Below are 27088 nucleotides of genomic sequence, written 5' to 3'. Positions count from 1 at the left end.
ATACACACACACGCACACATTGCAGTTTGTTTAGCGAAGACATTTTGACAACTTTAATCCGGGAAAATATACATTGTAATCAAACTAAAAGTTTATTCATTGATTACTTGACTCTTAAGCATGCACCCTCATGTACTTCTTCCCTGAGACAGAGGGTCAACCAGTTAGGCTATATTCATGTCAATTCCGAGTCCTACATTAGAGATAATTTCATTTTGTTATATTTAATTTAAAAAAAAGGATGCTTGTGTAGGCATTAGGTTTAGCTTCCAACTTTGGTAAGGTCATTCCAAAAATTATTGCAGTGCTAAGAGCTAATGAAGTCAATGAGGTAATGAAATTAAAACTGTGCTTTCAGGAAGTCAAGCCTCAATGTCATTACGGGGCTGGAGACAACAATCACTGCTGAGAGACTGCTTTAATGCAGTTTTGTTGCACTGCACAATGTTTGTGAACCAGCATTCCTAGGAACACGCTTTCACAATATTCGTGCAGTCTACACAGGGTGGTTTACACATAAGATCATAGTTCTTGGCAGTGCATCATCCTGTGTAAACACCTGCACTGCAGGGATCACTGGCGCACTAAAGACAATCGGTTAGTGATCAGTAACGCAGCAGCGCACATCTAAACCTGGTATCAGCCTGTGTAAACAGACTATTTAAGGTCGTCTCTTAACAATATGGGTCACTCAATGTAAATTAACTCCTAGTTAAAAAGCACACCCAATATTCTGTTTGTTTGACAGCAAGGAGCAGTCAGGTGTTAAGTTTGATTTTTTTTCACTTTTTTATTCAACTTATTTTCTAACAAAATAGCCCAAATAAACTCAAACAAATGTGTTGTCCTAAATTAGCAATGTGTAGGTATGTGATAAGTTGTCGATAGCTGGGGATCCAACAATCCTGAGAGCAAGGTTTCCCTTTTCTGCATGCGCACCACTAGTCCACGTAATATCTAAGGTACTGTCAGAGATAGCGAGTACAGTGCTCATTTTCTAGTAGCCCCATATGCAATGAATAGAGAAGTCATGGCCATTGCTCCATCCAGACAGTGAAAATGTAAAGCCTTGTTCTCAGAATCAGGACAGCCAAGTTATTACATATCTTGTAGATAGCAGATGTCTTGCCAAGTTGGGACAACACGTTCAGCTTTCTCAATTAAACTATTTATACAAATTGGCCGATGGCACAAGCAAAATATCTGAAAATGTCTTTCAATGCTTCTTACAGTTTCTATAGCGTACCCCTAGGCAACTTGCATCAAGAACTCAAGACAACAATCCATGAACTGTGAGAGAAACATCACTACCAACAAAAGATATAAAGAACAGGACGGCACTAGAGAAATACGAGCTCCACTGAGCAGGACTTATTCAGAACAGCCGAGTAGCAGGTGTCACGAAAGCTGTGGGTATATGGTGCTCTGCATAAAAGTATCAAGTACGATCCACAATGCAGTCGAAGAAAAAGAATATATGCGGCACTCACCCAAATGTAGCTGTGTAATTCGTGCACTTTATTGGAGAAAATAATTAATACATCCGTCAGGACATCAGGTATGCAGGAGGGTGCGGTAAGTGCATCGACGGGTCCAGATCAAAGATATATTCTTTTTCTTCGACTGCATTGAGAAACATCACTACGCAGCACACAGAATACCTCCTCGCAGTACCAAACACTACAGCTGAGATCAAAGTATCTCTCCGGTAGCACCAAACACTACAGCTGAGCACAAGGTACCGCTAGCACAAAATACTACAGCTGAGCACTAGGTACCTCTCCAGTAGCACCAAATACTACAGCTGAGCACAAGGTACCACTAGCACAAAATACTACAGCTGACCACAAGGTACGTCTCCAACAATTCTGGAATTTAGATTTTTTTTTCTCGTTACGCTGTTTTCCGTTTAGATTAATATATATTAGATTTTGATAGATCAGACTTTTACGAACGCAGCGATACCAAATATGTATATTTTTTAAAATGGTTTTATTTTTACTGGGGCAAAACAGGAGTGATTTGAACTTCGTTATTTTTCATAACTTTTTTTTTTCACTTTTTACTGTGTTTAACCCTGCTGTTCTGTTCGGTCTGGGGAGACCTATTTTGAACTTTGGTATTTTTTGGGGTGTTCAAGATGCGGTTCTGAATCTTGTGGTTGATTGACTTAAATGAGGATGGGTCGGTCGGCCACGGGTTTCAGAGCCGCATCTTGAATATTTTAAAGAATATTGAAGTTCAAAGTCGGTCATTTTTGACCAACAGAACAGCAGGGTTAATAGTCTCTTTAGGAGACGTGAAGCTGAGATCATCCTATCGCCTGTGCTGTACAAAGCAAGGCATCAGCACTGTATAGAAGAAATCAAGATATATGAACCCAGGCCACCATTCACAGAAAGATCGTGATGACAGGCACTGGGGTCATCAGCAAACCTGTGGCTGTCCTGACAAGTCATCAGTGACCTGTGAGTATTAAATCCCGCTGTCAGTGAATGACAGCGGGATTTAACTGGTTAGCCGCAGCGGGCAGAGCTTTGATCTACCCAAGGCTGTTAAAAGGCACATGATGACTGATTAAATCAATCACCACATGTGGGGATGAAAGAGGTGGGCTCTAATCAAAGGCAGGGACACAACCTTTGACATAACTATATGCCAAAGGTCGTGAAGGGGTAAATATTAAGTGTTATTTTAATTTTCATTTCATAAATGAAAATAAGCAACTTTGCAATATACCATATCAGAGAAATTTGCTATTCTCCAACAGGACCGATCGTTCACTCTCAAAATATTCAGTTCTCAGGTAAGATCTGTGTTTAGTGAAGAGACATTGTTAACATTACTGGGACAGAATCTTAGTAGCAACTGGCACCGTCCTGGCTGAAAACGGTTTTACCCCAGACATGGATTTATGTCATGGGACAGAACTACAGAGATGAGAAGGATATTGTTGTTTTTTTTTTTATTTTACTTTTACTACAGCAGAACGAGGGCTTCGGTGGAATAGGCGTTAGGTGAGTATAACTGTGTTCGTTATTTTGAAATAAAAAAGGAAAAGTGTGTTTTGTTTAAATTCTAATAAAGGACTTTATTCTGGCTGTGTCTTTATTTACAATACAACTGTAGGATTAGTAATATATACCGTAGGTGTCTTAGGGTGCGTGTCCACTGTCCGGATTGACGACGCTTTGGACGGAGCGTAAAACTCGCACTGCCCCCTTCTGTACGCGCGGTGATTCCGGATGTGTTCATTGCACACATCTGGAATCTCCGCACCCTATACATAGGACCCTGTTATTTAGCTTGCGGCAACGGAGCGCCGCTGCAAGGTAAACAGACATGCTGCATTCTAAAAAGATGCGCCAAATGTCCGTATACGCAGGGCTGCCGAAAGCGTGTTCGTACGCATAGTGGAGATGGGATTTCCCTCCACTATGCTGTAACATCTGGACGCTGCGGGTTGAATGCTGCGGTTGTAACGGATGTAATCCGGCCGTGGACACATACCCTTATAGACACTTCTCCACTACTAAGCTGTGGGCTTGATGCCACCTGACAATACAAAGGTGACATCAACCCCACAAATATTAACTCCACTTGCCACCGCTACAGTGCAAGTGGGAAGAGCCGGACAAAGCGCCAGAGTTGGCGCATCTAATAGATGTGTATTTTCTGGGCAGCTGCGGGCTGCTATTTTTAGGCTGGGAGGGGATATCCATGTCCCCTTACCAGCCTGAGAATACCAGACCCAGCTGTCTGCTTTAGCAGGGCTGGTTGTCAAAAATGGGGGAGACCCCATGCCTTTTTAAAATTGATTATTTAAATAAAATAAAAAATATGGCGTGGGGACCTCTCTATTCTTAATAACTAACATTGTTGAAGCTGACAGCTGAGGGTTGCCCCTGGCTAGTTTACAAAAACACAGGGGAACCCACTCCGGGTTTTTTTTTTATTATTATTTATTTACAGCACAGGAGCGGATGATGAATACTCCCATCCACTGCACCTGCTCTCACTGTAATTAGCAGTAGCATGTGTTGGATGATGGGTGCGTTAGTCCCATCAGCTGACACTAGTGACCGGAGGTAATCTTTATACCTCCAATCACAGCTGAGCGCTCATAATGTCTTTTGACAGCGTGGGAACCGCGGCTCTCTGACTGGCGGGGATGATTTCACCGCCAATCAGAAGCGGTGTTTGCCGCGCTGTCATGCACATTACAGCGCAGCAAACACTGTATGTTCGGGTCCCTCATTCAAGTGAATGGGGTCCGGGTACTGTTCTGGTACCCAAACTTTTTGTAACTGTTCGGCCGAACCCACAGGACCCGAACATCCAGGTGTCCGCCCTCAAGTGTTCAGGAGTCAATATAAATTACTATGTAAATGTTTTACTAGTTTGCAACATAAACAGACTAAAAAATATTTTTGGTGCTTTTTTTTTTCTTGCATACTACATACGCTGCAGTTTTTTTTCCTCAGTGCTCATTATTTATAGGTGCCTGGAACATTCATAGGAGCCTCAGTTGTTGCTAAAAAACTAGGGACCCATGCCGACAAGATTGGCGGAAAGGGTTAATATGGATTGTTTTGCTCAGTTTTATGAGCACATTAGCGATTTGTCAACATACTAAAAATTCAAGTGTACAGTTAGGCTACGTTCACATTTGCGTTCTGCCGGGCTGCGTCAGGCACAGCCGCGGCGACGCATGCGCCCCTATACTTAACATGGGGGCGCATGGACATGCGTTTGCATGCGTTTTGCGATGCATGCGTCTTTTTTGCCGCAAGCGTTAGGGCGTAGAGGACGCAGCAAGATGCATTTTTTTTGCGTCCAAAATCCAGCAAAAAAGGACGCATGTGTCGCAAAACTATGCGTTTTAGCGTGCGTTCTTGTTTGCGTTGTGCGTTGCGTCGCCGACGCAACAGCGCACAACGCAAATGTGAACGTAGCCTTAGGTCCCACATTTTTGTGAAACAGAAATATTTGTGAAAGGGAATGACTTATCTTTGATGTGATGGTAGTGATGCGTTTGACATCAATGGGATATTATAAAACCATTGAATGTTAATAAACATAGGGACAGATTATCCTCTCTCAATTAAAGGGAACCTGTCACCATAAAAAAGCAGTCCAATCTGCAGACATGTTAAAGCCCCCTAATGAAGGCTTTGCCGAAACGTGCGTTGGGGTGGATGCACGTCCAGTCAGGAACTTTACCCATATGGTATTACTTATCCCCAGGTAGTTGTGCATATCTAACTATAGTCTTGAATCATATGTCATACTATTATGGATACCATTATACTGTAAACCTCGGACAATGTTTAAACACTGCACTTTAGGTACATCGGGGTTGTGCAATTGTTCTATTGAATCCCACTGTTGGGATTTAGGATTATGATACATATAACCAAATGGCATGCATCTGTATGTGATGTGTGCCCATTTTCTCCCTCTCCCCTTATATCTGATCTTTGAATAAACTTTGTAATTTGAGTATTACTTCGGACATTTGACAGGTTTCCTTTTTTTCATTCCTTTTCCTAGACATGTTATAGAGTAGGGGGAGCAGAACAGATTGTTATAGTTAGGTCTAGAAATATTTGAACAGCGACACAAGTTTTGTCATTTTAGAGGTTTGTTAGTATTGAGCTAACGTGCTAGGATAAGGTGTTATCCAAGCATGCTCGTGCGCTAACCAAGTGATTTTGGCAAGCTCGAAAAATATGTTTGAGTCCCTGAGCCTGCATGTCTCGCGGATGTTCGACAGCTGCAACACATGCCGGTACTGCCTAACAAACAGGCATACCAGAGAAGACTTTATGAGAGCATTACAGAGGGTTCACCACAAGGTGCAAGCCATTAATCAGCTTTAAGAATAGAAAGGCCAAATTAGACTTTGAAGTTTTTCCAGAACAGTAAATATCGGCCATAAATGTTGTGGTAAATCAGGATTTTATTTCTGGGATCTGTTCACATCCCTGCTGCCTCACACAGTCCATTACTGCTTGCCCAGTGTCCTTCTTACCTCCCCCTTTTCATTGCGAATTAGTGTGTTGAACTCTTTTCCCTCGAGGCACAGGAAGTCTTCCCCGGGTTGTAGGATGCCACACTTTGTAGCAATGGCACGAGCTGTGTTGATATTGTCCCCAGTAACCATGCGCACAGTAATCCCAGCTCTCTGGCACTTCACTATAGCCTCTGGCACCTGCACATAGACCAAATGATAGGAGACAGAATAAAAAAAAAAAAAGGAATAGAGCTGATCCTTGCACAAAGACAGAGATACCAGCCAGATCGCCTGTAGTCAGTGCTTGGTTATGCTTTTTATGGCATTTACAATTGTTTTTGGAGTTCGCTGGCACAGCATACAGAGATAAATGTCAAAAAATGCCATATCTAGATCATGCAACATTTTACTAACTCTGACCTCAACCTCCTCCACCCCGAAAAAAACAAACTGTCAATCTGAAACACTGTGTATGTGGTCATTTAATATTTTAAATATTACCTGATGGCAAAAAGGTTTACAAAAAAGAGGCCATAAAGTTTGCTACAAATCCTAATGCGGATGCAGCCTAAGGCTAGGTTCACATTGCGTTAGTGCAATCCGTTTAGCGCATACGGTAACGGAATGCGCTAACGCAATGTCCAAAAAGGGATTGCGTTTAGCGATCCCGCTAGCGCAGATGCCCGATCTGCGCTAGCGAGAACGGACCGAAAAACGCTGCAAGCAGCATTCGAGGTCCGTCAGAAAATAACAGGACATCGCTAATGCATGCCAAAAAGGGCATACGATAGCGATGCGTTAGATACATTGCGGTCAATGGCTGCGCTAACGGATCCGTTACATTGCGTTAGTGGCGCTATGTAACGGATCCCGTTAGCAGACTGCCACTAACGCAATGTGAACCCAGCCCTAAAGGAAGGCTTACATGCGTTCAGGATTCAACCACTTGCTTGACAATAGCTCCTGACCATGCAGGAAACTTACAAGATATTTTTCTATAACAACTAAACAATACTGTGATGAAGTAAAAAAAACAATAGGTCACAGTCATCATTCGCATGCTACTAGATTGGCTATTTGTAACTTTAACAGACACATGGAAGAAAATTAATTCTAGTAAAATATTACCTCTGGACGAACTGGGTCTTCAATGCCCACCACAGCAATACAAGTGAGGTCAGACAAGATGTCAGCTTCATTATCCCAGTCAGGTTCAGCGCCTGCTGGGAAGTCCCGATATGCCAAACAAATCGTACGAAGACCATCACATGCCATTGGCTCTATTACTTTTTTGACCATTTCATCCCGGTCTCTAGTCTTAAATGGGCATACCTCGCCACCTTGATCCAAAATTTTTGTACATCTATGCACCAAAAAGAAAAAACATTAGTATGTGGGAAAAATATCTTATTCTGAGAGCAAATTGTGTGCAAAGTTTTTGAAGGCATCATAAAAGATGACCTGCAGAAATATATTATAATATAATATATAATATATAATATATAATATTATATTATAATATAATAAATGCTAGCCAGCATGGATTCATGAAGAATAAGCCATGTGTAACTAACATGTTGGGTTTCTATGAGGAGCTAAGTGCAAACCTGGATGTAGGTAATGCGGCTGATGTGATTTATCTGGCTGTTTGATACTGTTCCACAGCCTTCTACTAAAGCTCCATAACCAGGGACTGGGGGAAACTATATGCAGATGCGTAAGGAATTGGCTAAATGACAGGAAACAAAGAATTGTCATAAATGGTACGTTCTCTAAATGGGATATAGTCAGCAGAGGGGACCGCAGGGATCTGTGCTAGGACCGATTCTTTTTTTAACATCTTTATTAATGACCTTGTGGATGGGATTGACAGTAACGTGTAAGTCTTTACTGACGACACCAAACTATGTAGGATATTAAAATCTGACCTTGACATTACAATATTACAAAATTATCTGAATAAGATGTCTGAATGGGCAAACACTTGGCAAATGAGATTTACTGTAGATAAATAAAGAGTAATACACCTACTGTAGGACGGAGTAATTCTATTGCTGCACATACATTAAATGGGAGTATACTCGGGACCACAGAACAGGAGAAGGACTTGGGTATTCTGGTTACAAGTAAGCTGATCAACAGTGCTCAATGTCAAGCAGCAGCCACAAAAGCAAGCAAGATTTTGAGGTGTATCAAAAGAGAGAGAAAATCCTGGAATCCCAACGTATTGTTACTACTTTATAAATCACTGGTGGGGCCACAACTAGAATATGGGATCCAGTTTTGGGCTCCACTTTTTAAAAAGAACATTCAGAAATTAGCCAGTTCAAAGGCGGGCAACTAGATTATTACAAGGGATGGAAGGCCTCTCATATAAGGAGAGGTTGGAATAGTCGAGCTTGTTTAGCTTAGAAAATAGATACCGTATATACTCGAGTATAAGCCGACCCGATTATAAACCGACCCCCCTAATTTTGCTACAAAAAACAGGGAAAACGTAATGACTCGAGTATAAACCTAGGGTGGAAAATGCAGCAGCTACCGGTAAATGTCAAAATAAAGATAGATACCAATAAAAGTAAAATTAATTGAGACATCAGTAGGTTAAGTGTTTTTGAATATCCATATTGAATCAGGCGCCCCATATAATGCTCCATACAAAATATGCCCCATATAATGCTGCACAAATGCTGATTATGGCCCCATAAGATGCTCTATACAGTCATTTGCCCCATAAATGCTGATTATGGCCCCATAAGATGCTCCATACAGTCATTTGCCTAATATAATGGTCTATAAATGCTGATTATGGCCCCATTAGATGCTCCATACAGTCATTTGCCCCATATGCTGTTGCTGCGATAGAAAAAAAATAAATCACATACTCACCTCTCGTCGCTCAGGCCCCCGGCACTTTCTATATTCACCTGCTCCGCCGCTACGTTCCCGTCCACTGCACTGACTGCTCAGGCAGAGGGCGGCGCGCATTAATCGCATCACCGCGCCCTCTGACCTGAGCGTCAGTGCAGAGGATGCAGAAGCGACGGTGGAACGGGGAGCAGGTGAATATAGCGCACTGCTTATACTCACCTGCTCCTGGCGCGGTCCCTGCTTCCCCGGCACCGGCAGCTTCTTTCTGTAGTGAGCGGTCACATGGTACCGCTCATTACAGTAATGAATATGCGGCTCCACCCCTATGGGAGTGGAGTGGGGTCCATATGCATTACTGTAATGAGCGGTACCATGTGACTGCTCACTACAGGAAGAAGCTGCCGGCACCCGGAGAACCAGGGACATCCAGATACCGCGCCAGGAGCAGGTGAGTATGCTTAGACCACTGCCTTTCCACCTCCCCTGCCGACCCTTGGGTATGACTCGAGTATAGGCCGAGAGGGGCAATTTCAGCCTAAAAAATAGGCTAAAATTATCGGCTTATACTCGAGTATATACGGTATCTCAGAGTAAATCTCATTTGTGTGTGTAAATATATGTGTGTTCAGTATAAGGGACTTGCACATGACTTATTCCTTCCAGGGACCATAATAGGGACCAGGGGGAACTCAGTACAGGCGGAAGAAAGGTGATTCCGGCAGCTTAACCCTGCTGTTCTGTTAGGTCAAAAATGACCGTTTTTGAAATTCTATAATGTTATAAAAATTCAGCGTGTGATTCTGAGACTTGAGGCTCCCTGACTTTTCGTCATTAGGGGGGTACTCTCTGTGGGAATTTTTTTTTTTTTTAATTTTTGTTTACTTTATTTGGTACAATTTTTTTTACACTTGTACTGTTCGGTCAAAAATGACCGATAGGCCTTTATTCAGCTCTCCAGACAATTTTTGACAAAAATAAAGGTGCTATCACCTCATTTTGAACTATATATTGCATCTACTACTATTTATCAATGTATCTGACTACTTTTGGTCAGAAAAGATTTACACATACCAACATTTTCAAGTTGCGATACAGCCGACGGATTCGCTTCCAGTATAGCTATGCGCAATTTATTTCACTGGTTTTTATTTACCCTGCTGTTCATATAGATCTAGTTCCATTCAGTTGTCAACATTTCATATTGTAAATCATGATTTTCTGATTTTCCATGTGTTTGCTGGTTGTACAGTATTACACTGTGCAATGCTGTCCTAAGCAGAATTCACCTAAAGTGTTGTACTGTGAGCTTTTTCCTGCTGCAGGGTGGTGTCTGCTCTGATCTTATCTGTAGACAGATAACATAGCAGTGTAGAGTTTCAGTTCAGCTGGAGACAACACAGAGTGAGCAGAGGTTCAGACGTCAGAGCTCTGAAGTCCCATTTTTACAGGTATGTTACAGATAAATTATTCTTTTATTCTAAAATTATTCAATATTCTCACTGCTGTGATAAAATGGATGATAGGGGGTTAGCATTAGGGTTGTGTAGACAATGTCTGCTTATGAGTACATATTCTCACTGCTGTGATAGAATGGATGATAGGGGGTTAGCATTAGGGTTGTGTAGACTCAATGTCTGCTTATGAGTACATATTCTCACTGCTGTGATAGAATGAGTGCATGCCTCATTTTTGTTTGCGACGCTCCAGCACCATAATCACAGGGCATATCTCAATGTGTGACGGGACGTTATTGTGTGTATTGTTGCGAAATTGTTTTGATTTTTTTTTTCATTCATTGTTTATGGATATATTTTATTTTTTCATTCAACAGTGATGCCTTACAGCATGAGAAGAAGACACTTCACCCAAGCTGAATTGGAGGAGTTTATAAACGACTCCGATACAGACGAGGATGTTAGGTCCGGTCAAAAATGACCGGGAACAGTATAAGTGTATAAAAAACAACGTTTTTTGCCATTTTATAGAGAAAAAAGCTTTTTTTTTTTTTTTTTTTTGCCTTTGAAAAAAGTATATCTACATAATGTTTGATATTATTACTTATAGTTAACATTTAGATCAAGATTTTTTTTTTATCTGCAAAAATAATCAATTTTTACAAAAATCGAAAAAATACCATGTTCCCTTTTGGATATAAAAAAAATATAAAACAAGCTTTGTATTTATTTTTTTTTTCTGGTATTTGAACAACCATCTTCACAAGCAATATAATAGTGCAAAAACTGTTTAAAAAAACCACTTAGATTAGCTAAAAATGATTATTTTATAAGGACGGTCAAAAATGACCGGGAACAGTACAAGTGTATGTGAAATCTAAACAGAACAGCAGGGTTAACAGGAAAGGGTTATTTACAGTTAGAGCAGTCAGACTGTGGAATGCCCTGCCACAATAGGTAGTAATGACAGACACTATAACAGCTTTTAAGAAAGGGCTGGACAATTTCTTCAGAACACATAACATTGTGAGTTATAGATAATTTAGTGACAGAAATTGTTATCATTGAAGGAGAAAGGTTGGACCTAGGTCTTTTTGAACCTATGTAACAAATTGCTCTCAGTTCTTACTTGCGTAAAATTATTTCAGAGGCGCCTTTGCTGTACATGCGGAAACCTCCTCCAGTCTCGCTGAGTACAGTGCTCATGGACTTGCGCACTGAATTAAAGGTATACACTTTGTAGAGTTTCTCTTCAGGAATCTCATTACGAACAGCTTGGTAATCTTGCTTCAGGTCCAAAACAAATCCCAGCAGAGCACATTCAGTCTTATTACCCACTTGTCTTGGAAGACCACCTTCTTTTTCTGGGGGCTATAGATCGAGTGAAGATGATAAAAAAGCTTGTTAACACAGAGAAAGGTAGAACGTTAGTATGGTAGTACGGTGCTGCTAAGTGAAATAGAAAGAATTTTTCATCTTTTTTGCAAGATTTCCTAGACCAGAGACTTAACATGACGTTCAGTAACAATAGATTACAAAAGTTGTCTAAAGATAGAAAAAGCCAAATGTTAAAAACAACCATCTACTAATATACAGTACTTTAAATCACCACTCCAGTGAATTTTTTTATTGCAGCACTGGAGTGCTGTTACTAATCTAAGTTTCTTGCCCCTAGTACTCACCAGCCACTGTCTTCATGTGTTATCGGCGCCACTCCGCTCAGTATCCAGCAGCTACTGACCTGTATGTAGCACCAGTGTGTGCTGGACGAGCCAGAGGTCACTGCTCAGTGTAAGTCTGTGAGAGCCAGAACAATGATCCCACAGACTTACATTGAGAGCTTGTGACTGTTACCTATGACTTTCGGTCATTCAGAAGTTGTGGTCACAAGACAACGGATCGGGACTGAAGTGGTGCTGGGAAGAGCTGAAGACAGCGGCTGGGGAGAATAAGATTAGGGCCAGGGAATTTAGATTAGTAGCACCACTCGAGTGCTGAAATAAAAAAAACGCGGGAGTGGTGCTTTAATTATCAAGACTGACAGATTTCAGTTCCTAAGCTACAGGTACCTCCTTACCTTGCCAAGCCAGAGCTGGTATGTCACTCTCCATAAGCAGAAACGTTACCCCTTAGACCCCAGTCCAGAGCCTCTCACCTAGCCAAATTAGTTCTCATGCTTCGCATTGACGAGGGCCAACAGCCCGAAACACCGTGTCTGCGAATTGAGGTACTGATTAAGCTTTTATCCTAAGTCATATTGCACGACTCATTAAAGGGACTCTGTCACCTGAATTTGGAGGGAACAATCTTCAGCCATAGGGGCGGGGTTTTTTGGGTGTTTGATTCACCCTTTCCTTACCCGCTGGCTGCAATATTGGCAATCTTGCCTTGCACAGGCGTGTACTATAGAGGACAGAGAATGAACTTCAATCCAATATTGCAACCAGCATGCAGCCAGCGGGTAAGGAAAGGGTGAATCAAACACCCGAAAACCCCGTCCCTATGGCTGAAGATTGTTCCCTCCAAATTCAGGTGACAGAGTCCCTTTAAAAGGTTGATTGCAACTTGTGGGATCGCTACTTCCAACAGGTGGCGCTATAGAGTTTGAGTCCTCTTTTTCTCTGAAGAGGCAATTTGCATATTAAGCTACAGGTGTCATTCTGATACAGGCAGGCAGTTCCCTTCATTGTCCAGCACATGACTATGATGATAGGGAATTTAGATTGTGAGCCCCATCGGGGACAGCAATGATAATGTGTGCAAAATGTAAAGCGCTGCGGAATATGTTAGCGCTATATAAAAAAAAAAAATAAAGATTATAAGGTGTCTGTTCATTAGTGAAGGGATCAGTAGGAGATAAGTCACCAGTAGAGGTGTCTGACAGGAGCTTATCTCCGCCCCCCCCCCCCCCCCAAAAGAGTACATCTACATGGTGGGAGTCTAGCATACAGCTATCAAAAGGCCAAGCCCACCAATTTCACACCAAACATCTGAGGTGTATGCCGACTTCCCGACATCAGGCAAAAAAGGACTGGCCAGAGAAGGATGAATGCCAGGTCCTCTTGTGTTAAGGAGAAAATAACTGCAGTCAGATGTTTATCTGACGATTTCTCCTCTATGCTTGTTGAAAACGGCTGTAAGCCAAGTACTCAAGTGTACGAAGGAATCACGATAGCGGTCTGACAAATGGAAAGCTGATCTGATAGCTGCCTAATGTGTATGACGAGTTTATGATGTTTGGCCACCTTCAGAACTGCATTTATTGGAAAGTATCTGTACTTTGAATTTATGCAATTTAGTGAAGCACATGATACTGGGAGAAGACAGTCTCCATTAAAAGGATTTTTTTTAGATAGCAATTTTTATAGGATTTTATGAGCTCTATTGGAATACAACAACCAGCCCCAAGGTTTGTTCCAATTCCTAGGATCAGTTGGCACCATACAGTTTACAGCATACACCAAACTCTTTCTCTCTACAGAATTCTTGTTCTGGATTTAGGCATACTTACCAAAATCTTTGATGTATATGCTGAGTTAATAGATATTCCATTGACAACCAGGTCTAATATTTTTGGGTTCAGTGCTTCAGGGTCAGGAATTTGTCTATAGTGTGTCCCACACACATATGCTTGAACCACAGTCATACGATTCATGGTTAAAGTACCAGTCTTGTCAGAACATATAGCTGTAGCATTACCCATAGTTTCACAAGCATCCAAGTGACGTACAAGGTTATTATCCTTCATCATTTTCTAAAAAAAACACAATATAAGAATAACAGGGAAAAGTTAGGATGTTAAAGAAGTGATGTAGTAGTAAACTTTACATACAGTTAGAACCAAAATTATTCAACCTCCATTTCAATTTAGGGTTATTAACACATTTTGTGAACTTTCTACTGTTTGCAATAAACCTAACAAGAACAAATTAAGGGGAATCTGTCAACAGGTTTGTTATCCCATCTGAGAACAGCATGATATCCGGGCACAGACCCCAATTCCAGCAATGTGTCACTTACTGGGATCCATGCTGTCATTTTAACTAAATAAATGTTTTCTTTGTTGCAGCTCTATCAGATCTCTGAATGCTGAGCTCAGAATAACCTCACACACCACTAATAGACAGCTTCCTCTCCAATCTGTGGTGGGGGCTTGATATTCAGAGTTCAAGAATATGGAGGACTACATGGCAAGAGGTGTACTAGTCCTCTACTGATAAAATCACTGTTATATCAGCAGGCGATTATCAAGACTGTAGGAAGCATTCCAGTAAGTGACACATCATTGGACTCAGAGCCTGTCTATATATTATGCAGCTCTCAGATTAGATGGCAAAGACATGGTGACAGATTCCCTTTAAATATCTTAACACAACTAATATAAATAGTGGTTTCTTCAAATTTAACATAAAATGACACATAAAATGATTACTGCAGCCTCGGAATTACTCAATCCCTGCAGCAAATACGATGCAAACCAGATACCTAAAGATTCAGTTGAAAGCTTAGTTAGCAAAGAAGCCATCACCAACTGTGTGACAACACATCATTTTATCTTAATAAACCAGATGTTTACTTTCAGCAAGCCATGAGTAATAGACTGCAATGTATATGTTGACTTTTGAATTTGTGTGTTTCATTCTGGTTGGTCAAGAAAACACAGACTTTTGTTCGAATAAGCCTGTAATATTGACTTTTAAGTTGACGTTCCTTGTAACATATTGTGCGGTTATCCTGGATCACAGAGATGCAGGGCAACTGAACTATGATGTTTGCTGATATGCTGATTACACATTGTCCAGGCAAGCTTGACTTGCAAAATAGAGGAGTACAAACTATGCAAATTGATTATATGGTCAAACAATGAGCGTCATCTTTCTCTTTATCTCTGGATGCTGGCTTGAAGGATAGTTGTTAACTATAAAAAGAAATGTGCCTCTGTAACATTGATACATCCAAACATATACACCGTGTTCCAAATTTTTATGCAAATTGGATTTCAGTGTCATAAAGATTTAATTGTTTTGTTTTTCAAATAAACTAAAGGATGGTATTGTGCCTCAGGGCTCAATGGATCACTGAAATCAATCTTAAACACATGTGATAATTAGTTTTCCAGGTGATTCTAATTAAAGGAAAACTACTTAAAAATGATGTTCCACATTATGAAGCAGGTCCCAGTTTTCAAGTAACATGGGAAAGAAACATGATCTCTCTGCTGCTGAAAAGTATCAAACATTAGATATTTCCCAAAAACTTAAAGGGAACCTGTCACCCCGAAAATCGCGGGTGAGGTAATCCCACCGGCATCAGGGGCTTATCTGCAGCATTCTGTAATGCTGTAGATAAGCCCATGATGTTACATGAAAAAGGAGAAAAAGACGTTAGATTATACTCACCCAGGGGCGGTCCCGCTGCTGGTCAGGTCGGATGGGCGTCTCCGGTCCGCTCCGGCGCCTCCTATCTTCTTTCCATGACGTCCTCTTCTGATCTTCAGCCACGGCTCCGGCTCCGGCGTACTTTGCTCTGCCCTCTTGAGGGCAGAGGATAGTACTGCAGTGCGCAGGCGCCGGGCCTCTGGCCTTTCCGGCGCCTGCGCACTGCAGTACTATCCTCTGCCCTCAAGATGGCAGAGCAAAGCACGCCTGCGCCGGAGCTGTGGCTGAAGATCAGAAGAGGACGTCATGGAAAGAAGATAGGAGGCGCCGGAGCGGACCGGAGACGCCCATCCAACCTGACCAGCAGCGGGACCGCCCCTGGGTGAGTATAATCTAACGTCTTTTTCTCCTTTTTCAGGTAACATTGGGGGCTTATCTACAGCATTACAGAATGCTGCAGATAAGCCCCTGATGCCGGTGGGAATACCTCACCCGCGATTTTCGGGGTGACAGGTTCCCTTTAAGTGTGATCATCGCACTGTTAAGAGATTTGTGGCTGAATCTGAGCACAGATGTGTTCGTGCTGATAAAGGCATAATGAGGAAGGTTTCTGCCAGACAAGTTCATCGGATTAAGAGAGCAGCTGCTAAAAACCGATTACAAACCAGCAAACAGATATTTGAAGCTGCTGGTGCCTCTGGAGTGCCCCGAACCTCAAGGTGTAGGATCCTTCAAAGGCTTGCTTTGGTTCATAAACCTACTATTCGGCCACCCCTAAACAGTGTTCACAAGCAGAAAAGGTTGCAGTGGGCCCAGACATACATGAAGACTAATTTTCAAACAGTCTTGTTTATTGAGGAGTGTCGAGCAACCCTGGATAGTCCATATGAATGGAGAAGTGGATAGTTGGTGGATAGCCACCATGTCCCAACAAGGCTGCGATGTCATCACGGAGGTGGAGGAGTCACGTTTTGGGCCGGAATCATGGGGCTGGTAGAGCCCTTTAATGTTCCTGAAGGTGTGAAAATGACCTCTGCAAAGTATATAGAGTTTCTGACTGACAACTTTCTTCCATGGTATACAAATCAGAAACGAGCCTTCAGGAGAAAAATCATCTTCATGCTGCAAAGAATACTTCTTGAATAATTGGCTGCTATGGGCATAAAAGGAGATAAACTCATGGTGTGGCCACCATCTTCCCCCTGACCTCAACCTTTGGATTATAATCAAGCAAAATATCTATGAGGGTGGGAGGCAGTTCACATCAAAACAGCAGCTCTAGGAGGCTATTCTGACTTCATGCAAAGAAATACAAGCAGAAACTCTCCAAAAACTCACAAGTTCAATGGATGCAAGAATTGTGAAGGTGATATCAAAGAAGGGTTCCTATGTTAACATGTAACTTGGCCTGTTAGGATGTTTTGGAGATAAATAGCTTTTTTGTTCAGTGAATGTGACTTCCTAAGGCCGGCCTCACACTTAGCGTTGAAAAATACGGTCCGTATTTTAGGGCCATAATACGCGTCAAAATTAGAAATACGGTGATCCGTAAGAACTCCGTAGGCAAGGTGTGGTTGCGTATTTTGCGCATGTAATATTGCGTATATAATCCGTATGCCCACCGTAATGCGTATTTTTATCGCAACCTGACAAAATGGACATTTAACGGATCTGGCGGCTGAAATTGATTTAAATTACCCTCATCAACCCTATTTAAGGCCTCTACAACAGGTGTCTCACTCCCATATGGTCATTTTGTGGTTTGTCAACTGTTGGAGTGTTGTGGTAACATTTGTACCATGTCTGACCACCTGCAGTTCACCCCAACGCAGCGGGTTTTGCTTAACTGGCTATTGTCTCGTCGGTTTGGCCACCCATACCCTGTGATTGTGGATCCGCGAAGGAGTAGCAGAAGAATGTTGGTGCATCCTCTTCTGACTAAACGCCTCACTAAAGGCCATTTTCATCGGCTATATACAGCTCTGCGGGAACATCCAGACAAGTTTTATCTCTACTGTCGCATGTCTATCCAAACATTTGACAGATTGTTGGAGATCTTACACCCAGGAATAACATTTCAGGACACAAGGCTGCGCAAAGCCATCTCTGCTGAGGAGCGTCTTCTCCTCACGTTACGGTATGTATTCTACATCCTCACATACTGTATGTTGATGATGGTTTTTTTTGGCCCTTTTTTTGGTTTTAATCTGTTTTCGCCCGGAATATGTGTACATTATGTCCCAAGCAGATGTGACAAAGTGACGTAACTGTTATAGTTAAGCCCCTTAAGGACATTTTTCCCTTTCCAGCGTTAATCTAGTATCAGACAAATGTAAATATGATTGTGCTTAGTCATGTTTTGTGTTCACTCTTGAAACCGACCTGATTGTCCTTTTTTTTTTTTTTACTTACAGATTTCTGTCCACTGGATTGTCCTTTGCGGGTCTCCACCTTGAATTTTTGATTGGCCGGTCCACCATTTCTGGCATTGTGCGGTTAACTTGTCGCAAAATATGGGATAGACTTAAGGACCTTGTGATGCCTGAGCCAAAACAGGCTGATTGGCTCAAAATTGCCCGTGGGTTCCAGGTCAATTGTGACTTCCCAAACTGCATTGGAGCACTGGATGGGAAACTGTTGTGAATTCTGTGGCTGAATTCACTCCTGTGGTCACAAGTGGTACTGCAGCTTCTGAGCTTCCTCCCTCAGGTGTTCTGGTGAGCTCGTTAACTGCTTCATTACTTAACTCCGCCTGATGCTGCTATCCTTGCTCCTTGTCAAAGTTTCAGTGTTGGATCTGAGCTTCTCCTGATTGTTCCTGTGACCTGCTGCTCTGTATAGCTAAGTGCTTTTTGTTTTTTTTTTTGTTGCTTTTTTTCTGTCCAGCTTGTCTTTTGTTTTGCTGGAAGCTCTGAGACGCAAAGGGTGTACCGCCGTGCCGTTAGTTCGGCACGGTGGGTTTTTTTTGCCCCCTTTGCGTGGTTTTGCTTTAGGGTTTTTGTAGACTGCAAAGTTCGCTTTACTGTCCTCGCTCTGTCCTAGAATATCGGGCCCCACTTTGCTGAATCTATTTCATCCCTACGTTTTGTCTTTTCATCTTACTCACAGTCATTATATGTGGGGGGCTGCCTTTTCCTTTTGGGAATTTCTCTGGGGCAAGTCAGGCCTATTTTTCTATCTTCAGGCTAGCTAGTTTCTTAGGCTGTGCCGAGTTGCCTAGGTAGTTGTTAGGCGCAATCCACAGCCGCTTTTAGTTGTGTTTAGGATAGGATCAGGTGTGCAGTCTACAGAGTTTCCACGTCTCAGAGCTCGTTCTTGTATTTTTGGGTATTTGTCAGATCACTGTGTGCGCTCTGATCGCTAAGCACACTGTGTTTCTGGATTGCCTTCATAACACCTGTCATTAGCAAACATAACAGTACAAGGAGCCAAACTAATGATTCTCAATAGAGGGAAAGAAAAAGTTCTGACATTTTTTTTTTTTTTCTGCTCTGTGTTCACTTTTTTTTTTTCCCCTAGACATTTGGGTGATTCTGGACACAGGTGTGGACATGGATATTCAGGGTCTGTGCTCTTCAATGGATAATCTCGTTATAAATGTACAAAAAATTCAAGATACTATTGATCAGAAATCTATGTTAGAACCAAGAATTCCTATTCCTGATTTGTTTTTTGGAGATAGAACTAAGTTTCTAAGTTTCAAAAATAATTGTAAGCTATTTCTGGCCTTGAAACCTCATTCTTCTGGTAATCCTATTCAACAGGTTTTGATTATTACTTCTTTTTTGCGCGGCGACCCTCAAGACTGGGCATTTTCTCTTGCGCCAGGAGACCCTGCATTGAGTAGTGTCGATGCGTTTTTCCTGGCGCTCGGATTGCTGTACGATGAGCCTAATTCAGGGGATCAGGCTGAGAAAAATTTGCTGGCTTTGTGCCAGGGTCAGGATGATATAGAAGTATATTGTCAGAAATTTAGGAAATGGTCAGTACTCACTCAGTGGAATGAATCTGCGCTGGCAGCTTTGTTCAGAAAGGGTCTCTCTGAGGCTCTTAAGGATGTCATGGTGGGATTTCCTATGCCTGCTGGTTTGAATGAGTCTTTGTCTTTGGCCATTCAGATCGGTCGACGCTTGCGCGAGCGTAAATCTGTGCACCATTTGGCGGTACTGCCTGAGGTTAAACCTGAGCCTATGCAGTGCGATAGGACTATGACTAGAGTTGAACGGCAGGAATACAGACATCTGAATGGTCAGTGTTTCTACTGTGGTGATTCCACTCATGCTATTTCTGATTGTCCTAAGCGCACTAAGCGGTCCACTAGGTCTGCCGTCATTGGTACTGTACAGTCCAAATTCCTTCTGTCCATTACCTTGATATGCTCTTTGTCGTCGTTTTCTGTCATGGCGTTTGTGGATTCGGGCGCTGCCCTGAATCTGATGGATTTGGATTATGCTAAACGTTGTGGGTTTTTCTTGGAGCCTTTGCGGTGTCCTATTCCATTGAGAGGAATTGATGCTACACCTTTGGCCAAGAATAAACCTCAATACTGGGCCCAGCTGACCATGTGCATGGCTCCTGCACATCAGGAAGTTATTCGCTTTCTGGTGTTGCATAATCTGCATGATGTGGTCGTGTTGGGGTTGCCATGGCTACAAACCCATAATCCAGTATTGGATTGGAATTCCATCTCGGTATCCAGCTGGGGTTGTCAGGGGGTACATGGTGATGTTCCATTTTTGTCGATTTCGTCATCCACCCCTTCTGAGGTCCCAGAGTTCTTGTCTGATTATCAGGATGTATTTGAAGAGCCCAAGTCCGATGCTCTACCTCCGCATAGGGATTGTGATTGTGCTATCAATTTGATTCCTGGTAGTAAATTCCCTAAAGGTCGATTATTTAATTTATCCGTGCCCGAACACGCCGCTATGCGCAGTTATGTGAAGGAATCCCTGGAGAAGGGACATATTCGCCCATCGTCATCACCACTGGGAGCAGGGTTCTTCTTTGTAGCCAAGAAGGATGGTTCGCTGAGACCGTGTATTGATTACCGCCTTCTTAATAAGATCACTGTTAAATTTCAGTATCCCTTGCCATTGTTATCTGACTTGTTTGCTCGGATTAAGGGGGCTAGTTGGTTCACTAAGATAGATCTTCGTGGTGCGTAAAATCTGGTGAGAATCAGGCAAGGAGATGAATGGAAAACTGCATTCAATACGCCCGAGGGTCATTTTGAGTATCTAGTGATGCCGTTCGGACTTGCCAATGCTCCATCTGTGTTTCAGTCTTTTATGCATGACATCTTCCGTGAGTATCTGGATAAATTCCTGATTGTTTACTTGGATGACATTTTGATCTTCTCAGATGATTGGGAGTCTCATGTGAAGCAGGTCAGAATGGTTTTTCAGGTCCTGCGTGCTAACTCTTTGTTTGTGAAGGGATCAAAGTGTCTCTTCGGTGTGCAGAAAGTTTCATTTTTGGGGTTCATCTTTACCCCTTCTACTATCGAGATGGATCCAGTTAAGGTCCAAGCCATCCAGGATTGGATTCAGCCGACATCTCTGAAAAGTCTGCAAAAGTTCCTGGGCTTTGCTAATTTTTATCGTCGCTTCATCTGTAATTTTTCTAGCATTGCCAAACCATTGACCGATTTGACCAAGAAGGGTGCTGATTTGGTTAATTGGTCTTCTGCTGCTGTGGAAGCTTTTCAGGAGTTGAAGCGTCGTTTTTGTTCTGCCCCTGTGTTGTGTCAGCCAGATGTTTCTCTTCCGTTCCAGGTCGAGGTTGATGCTTCTGAGATTGGAGCAGGGGCGGTTTTGTCGCAGAGAGGTTCTGATTGCTCAGTGATGAAACCATGTGCTTTCTTTTCCAGGAAGTTTTCGCCCGCTGAGCGTAATTATGATGTGGGCAATCGAGAGTTGCTGGCCATGAAGTGGGCATTCGAGGAGTGGCGTCATTGGCTTGAAGGAGCTAAGCATCGCGTGGTGGTATTGACTGATCATAAGAACTTGACTTATCTCGAGTCTGCCAAGCGCTTGAATCCTAGACAGGCCCGTTGGTCGTTATTTTTTGCCCGCTTCGACTTTGTGATTTCGTACCTTCCGGGCTCTAAAAATGTGAAGGCGGATGCTCTGTCTAGGAGTTTTGTGCCCGACTCTCCGGGTTTATCTGAGCCAGCGGGTATCCTCAAGGAAGGAGTCATTGTGTCTGCCATCTCCCCTGATTTGCGGCGGGTGCTGCAAAAATTTCAGGCGAATAAACCTGATCGTTGTCCAGCAGAGAAACTGTTCGTCCCTGATAGGTGGACTAATAAACTTATCTCTGAACTTCATTGTTCGGTGTTGGCTGGTCATCCTGGAATCTTTGGTACCAGAGAGTTAGTGGCTAGATCCTTCTGGTGGCCATCTCTGTCACGGGATGTACGTACTTTTGTGCAGTCCTGTGGGATTTGTGCTAGGGCTAAGCCCTGCTGTTCTCGTGCCAGTGGGTTGCTTTTGCCCTTGCCGGTCCCAAAGAGGCCTTGGACACATATTTCGATGGATTTCATTTCTGACCTTCCCGTTTCTCAAAAGATGTCAGTCATTTGGGTGGTCTGTGATCGCTTTTCTAAAATGGTCCATCTGGTGCCCTTGGCTAAATTGCCTTCCTCCTCTGATTTGGTACCTTTGTTCTTTCAGCATCTGGTTCGGTTGCATGGCATTCCTGAGAATATTGTTTCTGACAGAGGTTCCCAGTTTGTTTCAAGGTTCTGGCGAGCCTTTTGTGGTAGGATGGGTATTGACCTATCCTTTTCCTCGGCTTTCCATCCTCAGACTAATGGCCAGACCGAACGAACCAATCAGACCTTGGAAACATATCTGAGATGTTTTGTTTCTGCAGACCAGGATGATTGGGTGTCCTTTTTGCCGTTGGCTGAGTTCGCCCTTAATAATCGGGCCAGCTCGGCTACCTTGGTTTCTCCATTTTTTTGCAATTCTGGGTTCCATCCTCGTTTCTCTTCAGGACAGGTTGAGTCTTCGGACTGTCCTGGTGTGGATTCTGTGGTGGATAGGTTGCAGCAGATCTGGACTCAGGTAGTGGACAATTTGATCTTGTCCCAGGAGAAAGCTCAACTTTTCGCTAATCGCAGACGCCGTGTGGGTCCCCGACTTCGTGTTGGGGATCTGGTTTGGTTATCTTCTCGTCATATTCCTATGAAGGTTTCCTCTCCTAAATTTAAACCTCGTTTTATTGGTCCGTATAGGATTTCTGAGGTTCTCAATCCTGTGTCTTTTCTATGGAGCATCTTATGGGGTCATAATCAACCTATGCAGCATTGTATGGGGCACATTATCTATGGAGCATCTTATGGGGCCATAATCAACCTATGTAGCATTGTATGGGGCACTTTATCTATGGAGCATCTTATGGGGCCATAATTAATCTATGCAGCATTATATGGGGCACATTATCTATGGAGCATCTTATGTGGCCATAATCAACCTATGCAGCATTGTATGGGCATATTTTCTATGAAGCATCTTATGGGGCCCATCATAAACTTTATGGAGCATTATATGGGGCGTATTTTGTATGGAGCATCTTATCAAGCCATCATGAACTGTATGGAGCATTATATGGGGCTCCTGATTCAATATGGATATTCAAAAACACGTAACCTACTGATGTCTCAATTAATTTTACTTTTATTGGTATCTATTTTTATTTTGAAATTTACAGGTAGCTGCTGCACTTCCCACCCTAGGCTTATACTCGCGTCATTAAGTTTTCCCAGTTTTTTGTAGCAAAATTAGGGGTCTCGGCTTATACTCGAGTCGGCTTATACTCTAGTATATCCGGCGTTTTTCTGTGGTTGTTCTATGTGTTATGTGCATGTTTTGTGGTTCAATAAAGTATTTCCACACTGTTTTACCCTCACCCTGTGCTGTCTGAGTATTATGCCCATGGTGAAAGGATAGTAGGCGTTTGGTGGGATGATCCCTGGTCCATAGGGTAAAAGCTAGCGGACTAGAGAACCCACTGACCCCCGTGTCTCCACAAGCTGTTCCCAGATTCCTGAGGATGCTGATGGTGAAAAACCCTTTAACCCCTTTCTGACCTCGGATGGGATAGTACGTCCGAGGTCAGATCCCCTGCTTTGATGCAGGGCTCCGTGGTGAGCCCGCATCAAAGCCGGGACATGTCAGCTGTTTTGAACAGCTGACATGTGCCCGTAATAGGCGCGGGCAGAATCGTGATCTGCCCGCACCTATTAACTAGTTAAATGCCGCTGTCAAACGCAGACAGCGGCATTTAACTACCACTTCCGGCCGGGCGGCTGGAAATGATCGCATCGCCGACCCCCGTCACATGATCGGAGGTCGGCGATGCTTCAGAATAGTAACCATAGAGGTCCTTGAGACCTCTATGGTTACTGATCCCCGGCAGCTGTGAGCGCCACCCTGTGGTCGGCGCTCACAGCACACCTGCAATTCTGCTACATAGCAGCGATCTGATCATCGCTGCTATGTAGCAGAGCCGATCGTGCTATGCCTGCTTCTAGCCTCCCATGGAGGCTATTGAAGCATGGCAAAAGTAAAAAAAAAAAGTAAAAAAAAAATGTGAAAAAAATAAAAAAAATATAAAAGTTTAAATCACCCCCCTTTCGCACCAATCAAAATAAATGAATAAAAAAAAAAAATCAAATCTACACATATTTGGTATCGCCGCGCTCAGAATCGCCCGATCTATCAATTAAAAAAAAGCATTAACCTGATCACTAAACGGCATAGCGAGAAAAAAATGCAAAACGCCAGAAAATGCAAAACGCCAGAATTAAAATGCAATAACGGGCGATCAAAAGAACGTATCTGCACCAAAATGCTATCATTAACAACTTCATCTCGGCACGCAAAAAAGCCCTCAACCGACCCCAGATCATGAAAAATAGAGACGCTACGAGTATCGGAAAATGGCACAATTTTTTTTTTTTTTTTTTTTTAGCAAAGTTTGGAATTTTTTTTCACCACTTAGGTAAAAAATAACCTAGTCATGTTAGGTGTCTATGAACTCGTACTGACCTGGGGAATCATAATGTCAGGTCAGTTTTAGCATTTAGTGAACCTAGCAAAAAAAGCCAAACAAAAAAACAAGTGTGGGATTGCACTTTTTTTTTGCAATTTCACCGCACTTGGATTTTTTTTCCCGTTTTCTAGTACACGACATGCTAAAACCAATGATGTCGTTCAAAAGTACAACTCGTCCCGCAAAAAATAAGCCCTCACATGGCCAAATTGACGGAAAAAGAAAAAAGTTATGGCTCTGGGAAGGAGGGGAGTGAAAAACGAACACGGAAAAACGAAAAATCCCAAGGTCATGAAGGGGTTAAAAAGACCTCTAGCAAGCATCAAAGCTTCTACTTGCACATACTAAACATTGAGGTCACCATGCTCAAACTCCCAAGACTGATATATATAAAGTAAAGTCACCTCTAATATGATAAAAATCATATAAATAAGCTATAGAAGTTTTGGAATTCTGTTCTGTGGAGCCATGAAACAAATCTGGAAGTTTCAGGGTCTATGGTTCAAAGGTATGTCTTTTTGTCTTGGGGAGGAAACATGAAGTTCATACTGAAAAGAACCATAGGAGTTTATGATTACTAATGATCTATATATTTCACTAGAACTATGAGTATATGGAGGAGCATATGTTTTTGATAAAAATATGCTCCTACACTATACTACAATTGCTATTCTTGTGAATTTATTATTATTGGAAAGAACCCTCTACCTATAGTTAAAGATGGTGGAGGACCTGTGATTCTCTGGGGCTGCTTTGTTTACTCTAGCACTGAAAACATGCTAGAGGAATGGGTTAGGATTCCTCAGGAATGCTGCCAGAAGCTGATGTTGCCCCACGTTTGCAGCAGATAAAACTCAAAAAGTACTCTATTAAGATGCATGTCTTGAATAATTCTGAGACTGCTTTTTCACAGTATACACTTACATTTTGCGAAAACAAATTGTTTTTTAACCCATTAATACTTGCTTTATTTAAAGAAGCATTCCCGTCAAAGTTTTTATCCACTTAATACATTGCAGTCACCATCCATATTATATAGCACTGTGTACTTACAATTGCTCATTTTTTCCTTCTAGCCAGTACTTTGCTTTTCTCTGCTCAAATTAGAAAACAGGAAGTTTCTTGTCCCTGCATTTATCGTTCCCTTCTTCACCTCCTGTCCCAGCTGCTCCCTACTCCCCCGTCAGGGACTTTTGAGGGGCTTATGACTCATACATGGAAAGTTGATTTTGTTTCTACATAAAGCTTAGAAATATTCAGTTACTCACTCTTTAATCATGTGATGTCATAGACCTAATGCAAAACAGAAGAATTATCTGGGTAGAAGGGAAAAATGAGCAATTGTAAATACACAGTGTTATGTAATATGATGACTTCAATAAATAAAGAGAATAAACATTTTGTTTGATGGCACTGCTCTCACGTGTGCACACTAACACTTGGGCTGACGCAACAAATGAATTCCGTAAGGTGACAGGGTACAGAAATATTATTTCCTTGTCTGTGAAACTCTTGAGAGCACTCATAGAAGGCTAACATGATAGTGTGGTTCGTGTAGCGGTATGTTGCCATCGTACATTAAACAATATATACATATTCGGTCGGCACAGCCATGAACACGAAAATTGCAAGATTCATTTTTGGAATAAATATTAAAGATTGACCCAGCTATTCATGTAAAAAAGAAAAAAGTTTAATTTTTCTCTAATTTCTGCCTGATTATCACTACAGAAGTCCTTGGAATTAACAAAAAAAATTGACTCCAATTTGAATTTACTAATGATCTTTTTGTCCCATTTTCTTTCCCTCCGGAAAAAAGTTTACTATTTATAAAAATCTCTTTTACAGTGTAGCATTCAAATATTTGACATTTTGTTCCGATCATCAAGGTCCAAAGCACACCTGGCCATGGAGGAGTTAAGAGTCTTCTTGTTTTAGTGGTTCATCAAAGACAAATTTTGCCAATAAACCTAATTTGTAACGTGAGATTTATTAATTCTTATTGCAACTGTATATGCATCATGAGCAGAAAAAAAATTCCATCCATATTTATACGTATCTTCTCCCATGAGAACACCCACTGAAATTAACAAAGCTAAGCACCTTGCTATCCAATTCTGAACAGGGTTCTGGGAGTTACAGGGCCACCGCACATCAGTGTCAGTATGACTTCAAGGAATCACAGCTGTTCACTGCCTAGCAACTTTCTTACATCCAACTCACTTACAACTCCTACTTAAAAGATACTTGACCATAGTAACAAGTTACTGCTATGGCAACCAGCTTTGTTTCCAACACAAAGTGTTGCT

The 27088-nt window shown here is 42.1% G+C and overlaps 1 protein-coding gene across 8 annotated transcripts in view; it reads right to left on the bottom strand.

Moving 5' to 3' along the window:
• Positions 1 to 27088, bottom strand: part of LOC138669788 (plasma membrane calcium-transporting ATPase 4-like) — a 486684-nt gene that overhangs the window by 60950 nt on the left and 398646 nt on the right. For all 8 annotated transcript variants that reach the window (XM_069756525.1, XM_069756523.1, XM_069756527.1 and 5 more), the window contains 4 exons: positions 13853 to 14095; positions 11471 to 11712; positions 7145 to 7379; positions 6035 to 6214 (listed from right to left, as the gene is read on the bottom strand). In XM_069756525.1, the coding sequence (XP_069612626.1) occupies positions 6035 to 6214; positions 7145 to 7379; positions 11471 to 11712; positions 13853 to 14095 (900 nt within the window). The remainder of the gene's footprint in view (positions 1 to 6034; positions 6215 to 7144; positions 7380 to 11470; positions 11713 to 13852; positions 14096 to 27088) is intronic.

Source organism: Ranitomeya imitator, chromosome 3 (genome assembly GCF_032444005.1).
Source record: "Ranitomeya imitator isolate aRanImi1 chromosome 3, aRanImi1.pri, whole genome shotgun sequence".
NCBI classification, from domain to species: domain Eukaryota; kingdom Metazoa; phylum Chordata; class Amphibia; order Anura; family Dendrobatidae; genus Ranitomeya; species Ranitomeya imitator.
Note: the sequence above shows the minus strand (reverse complement) of the source record. Positions and strands in the feature narration are given on the sequence as shown.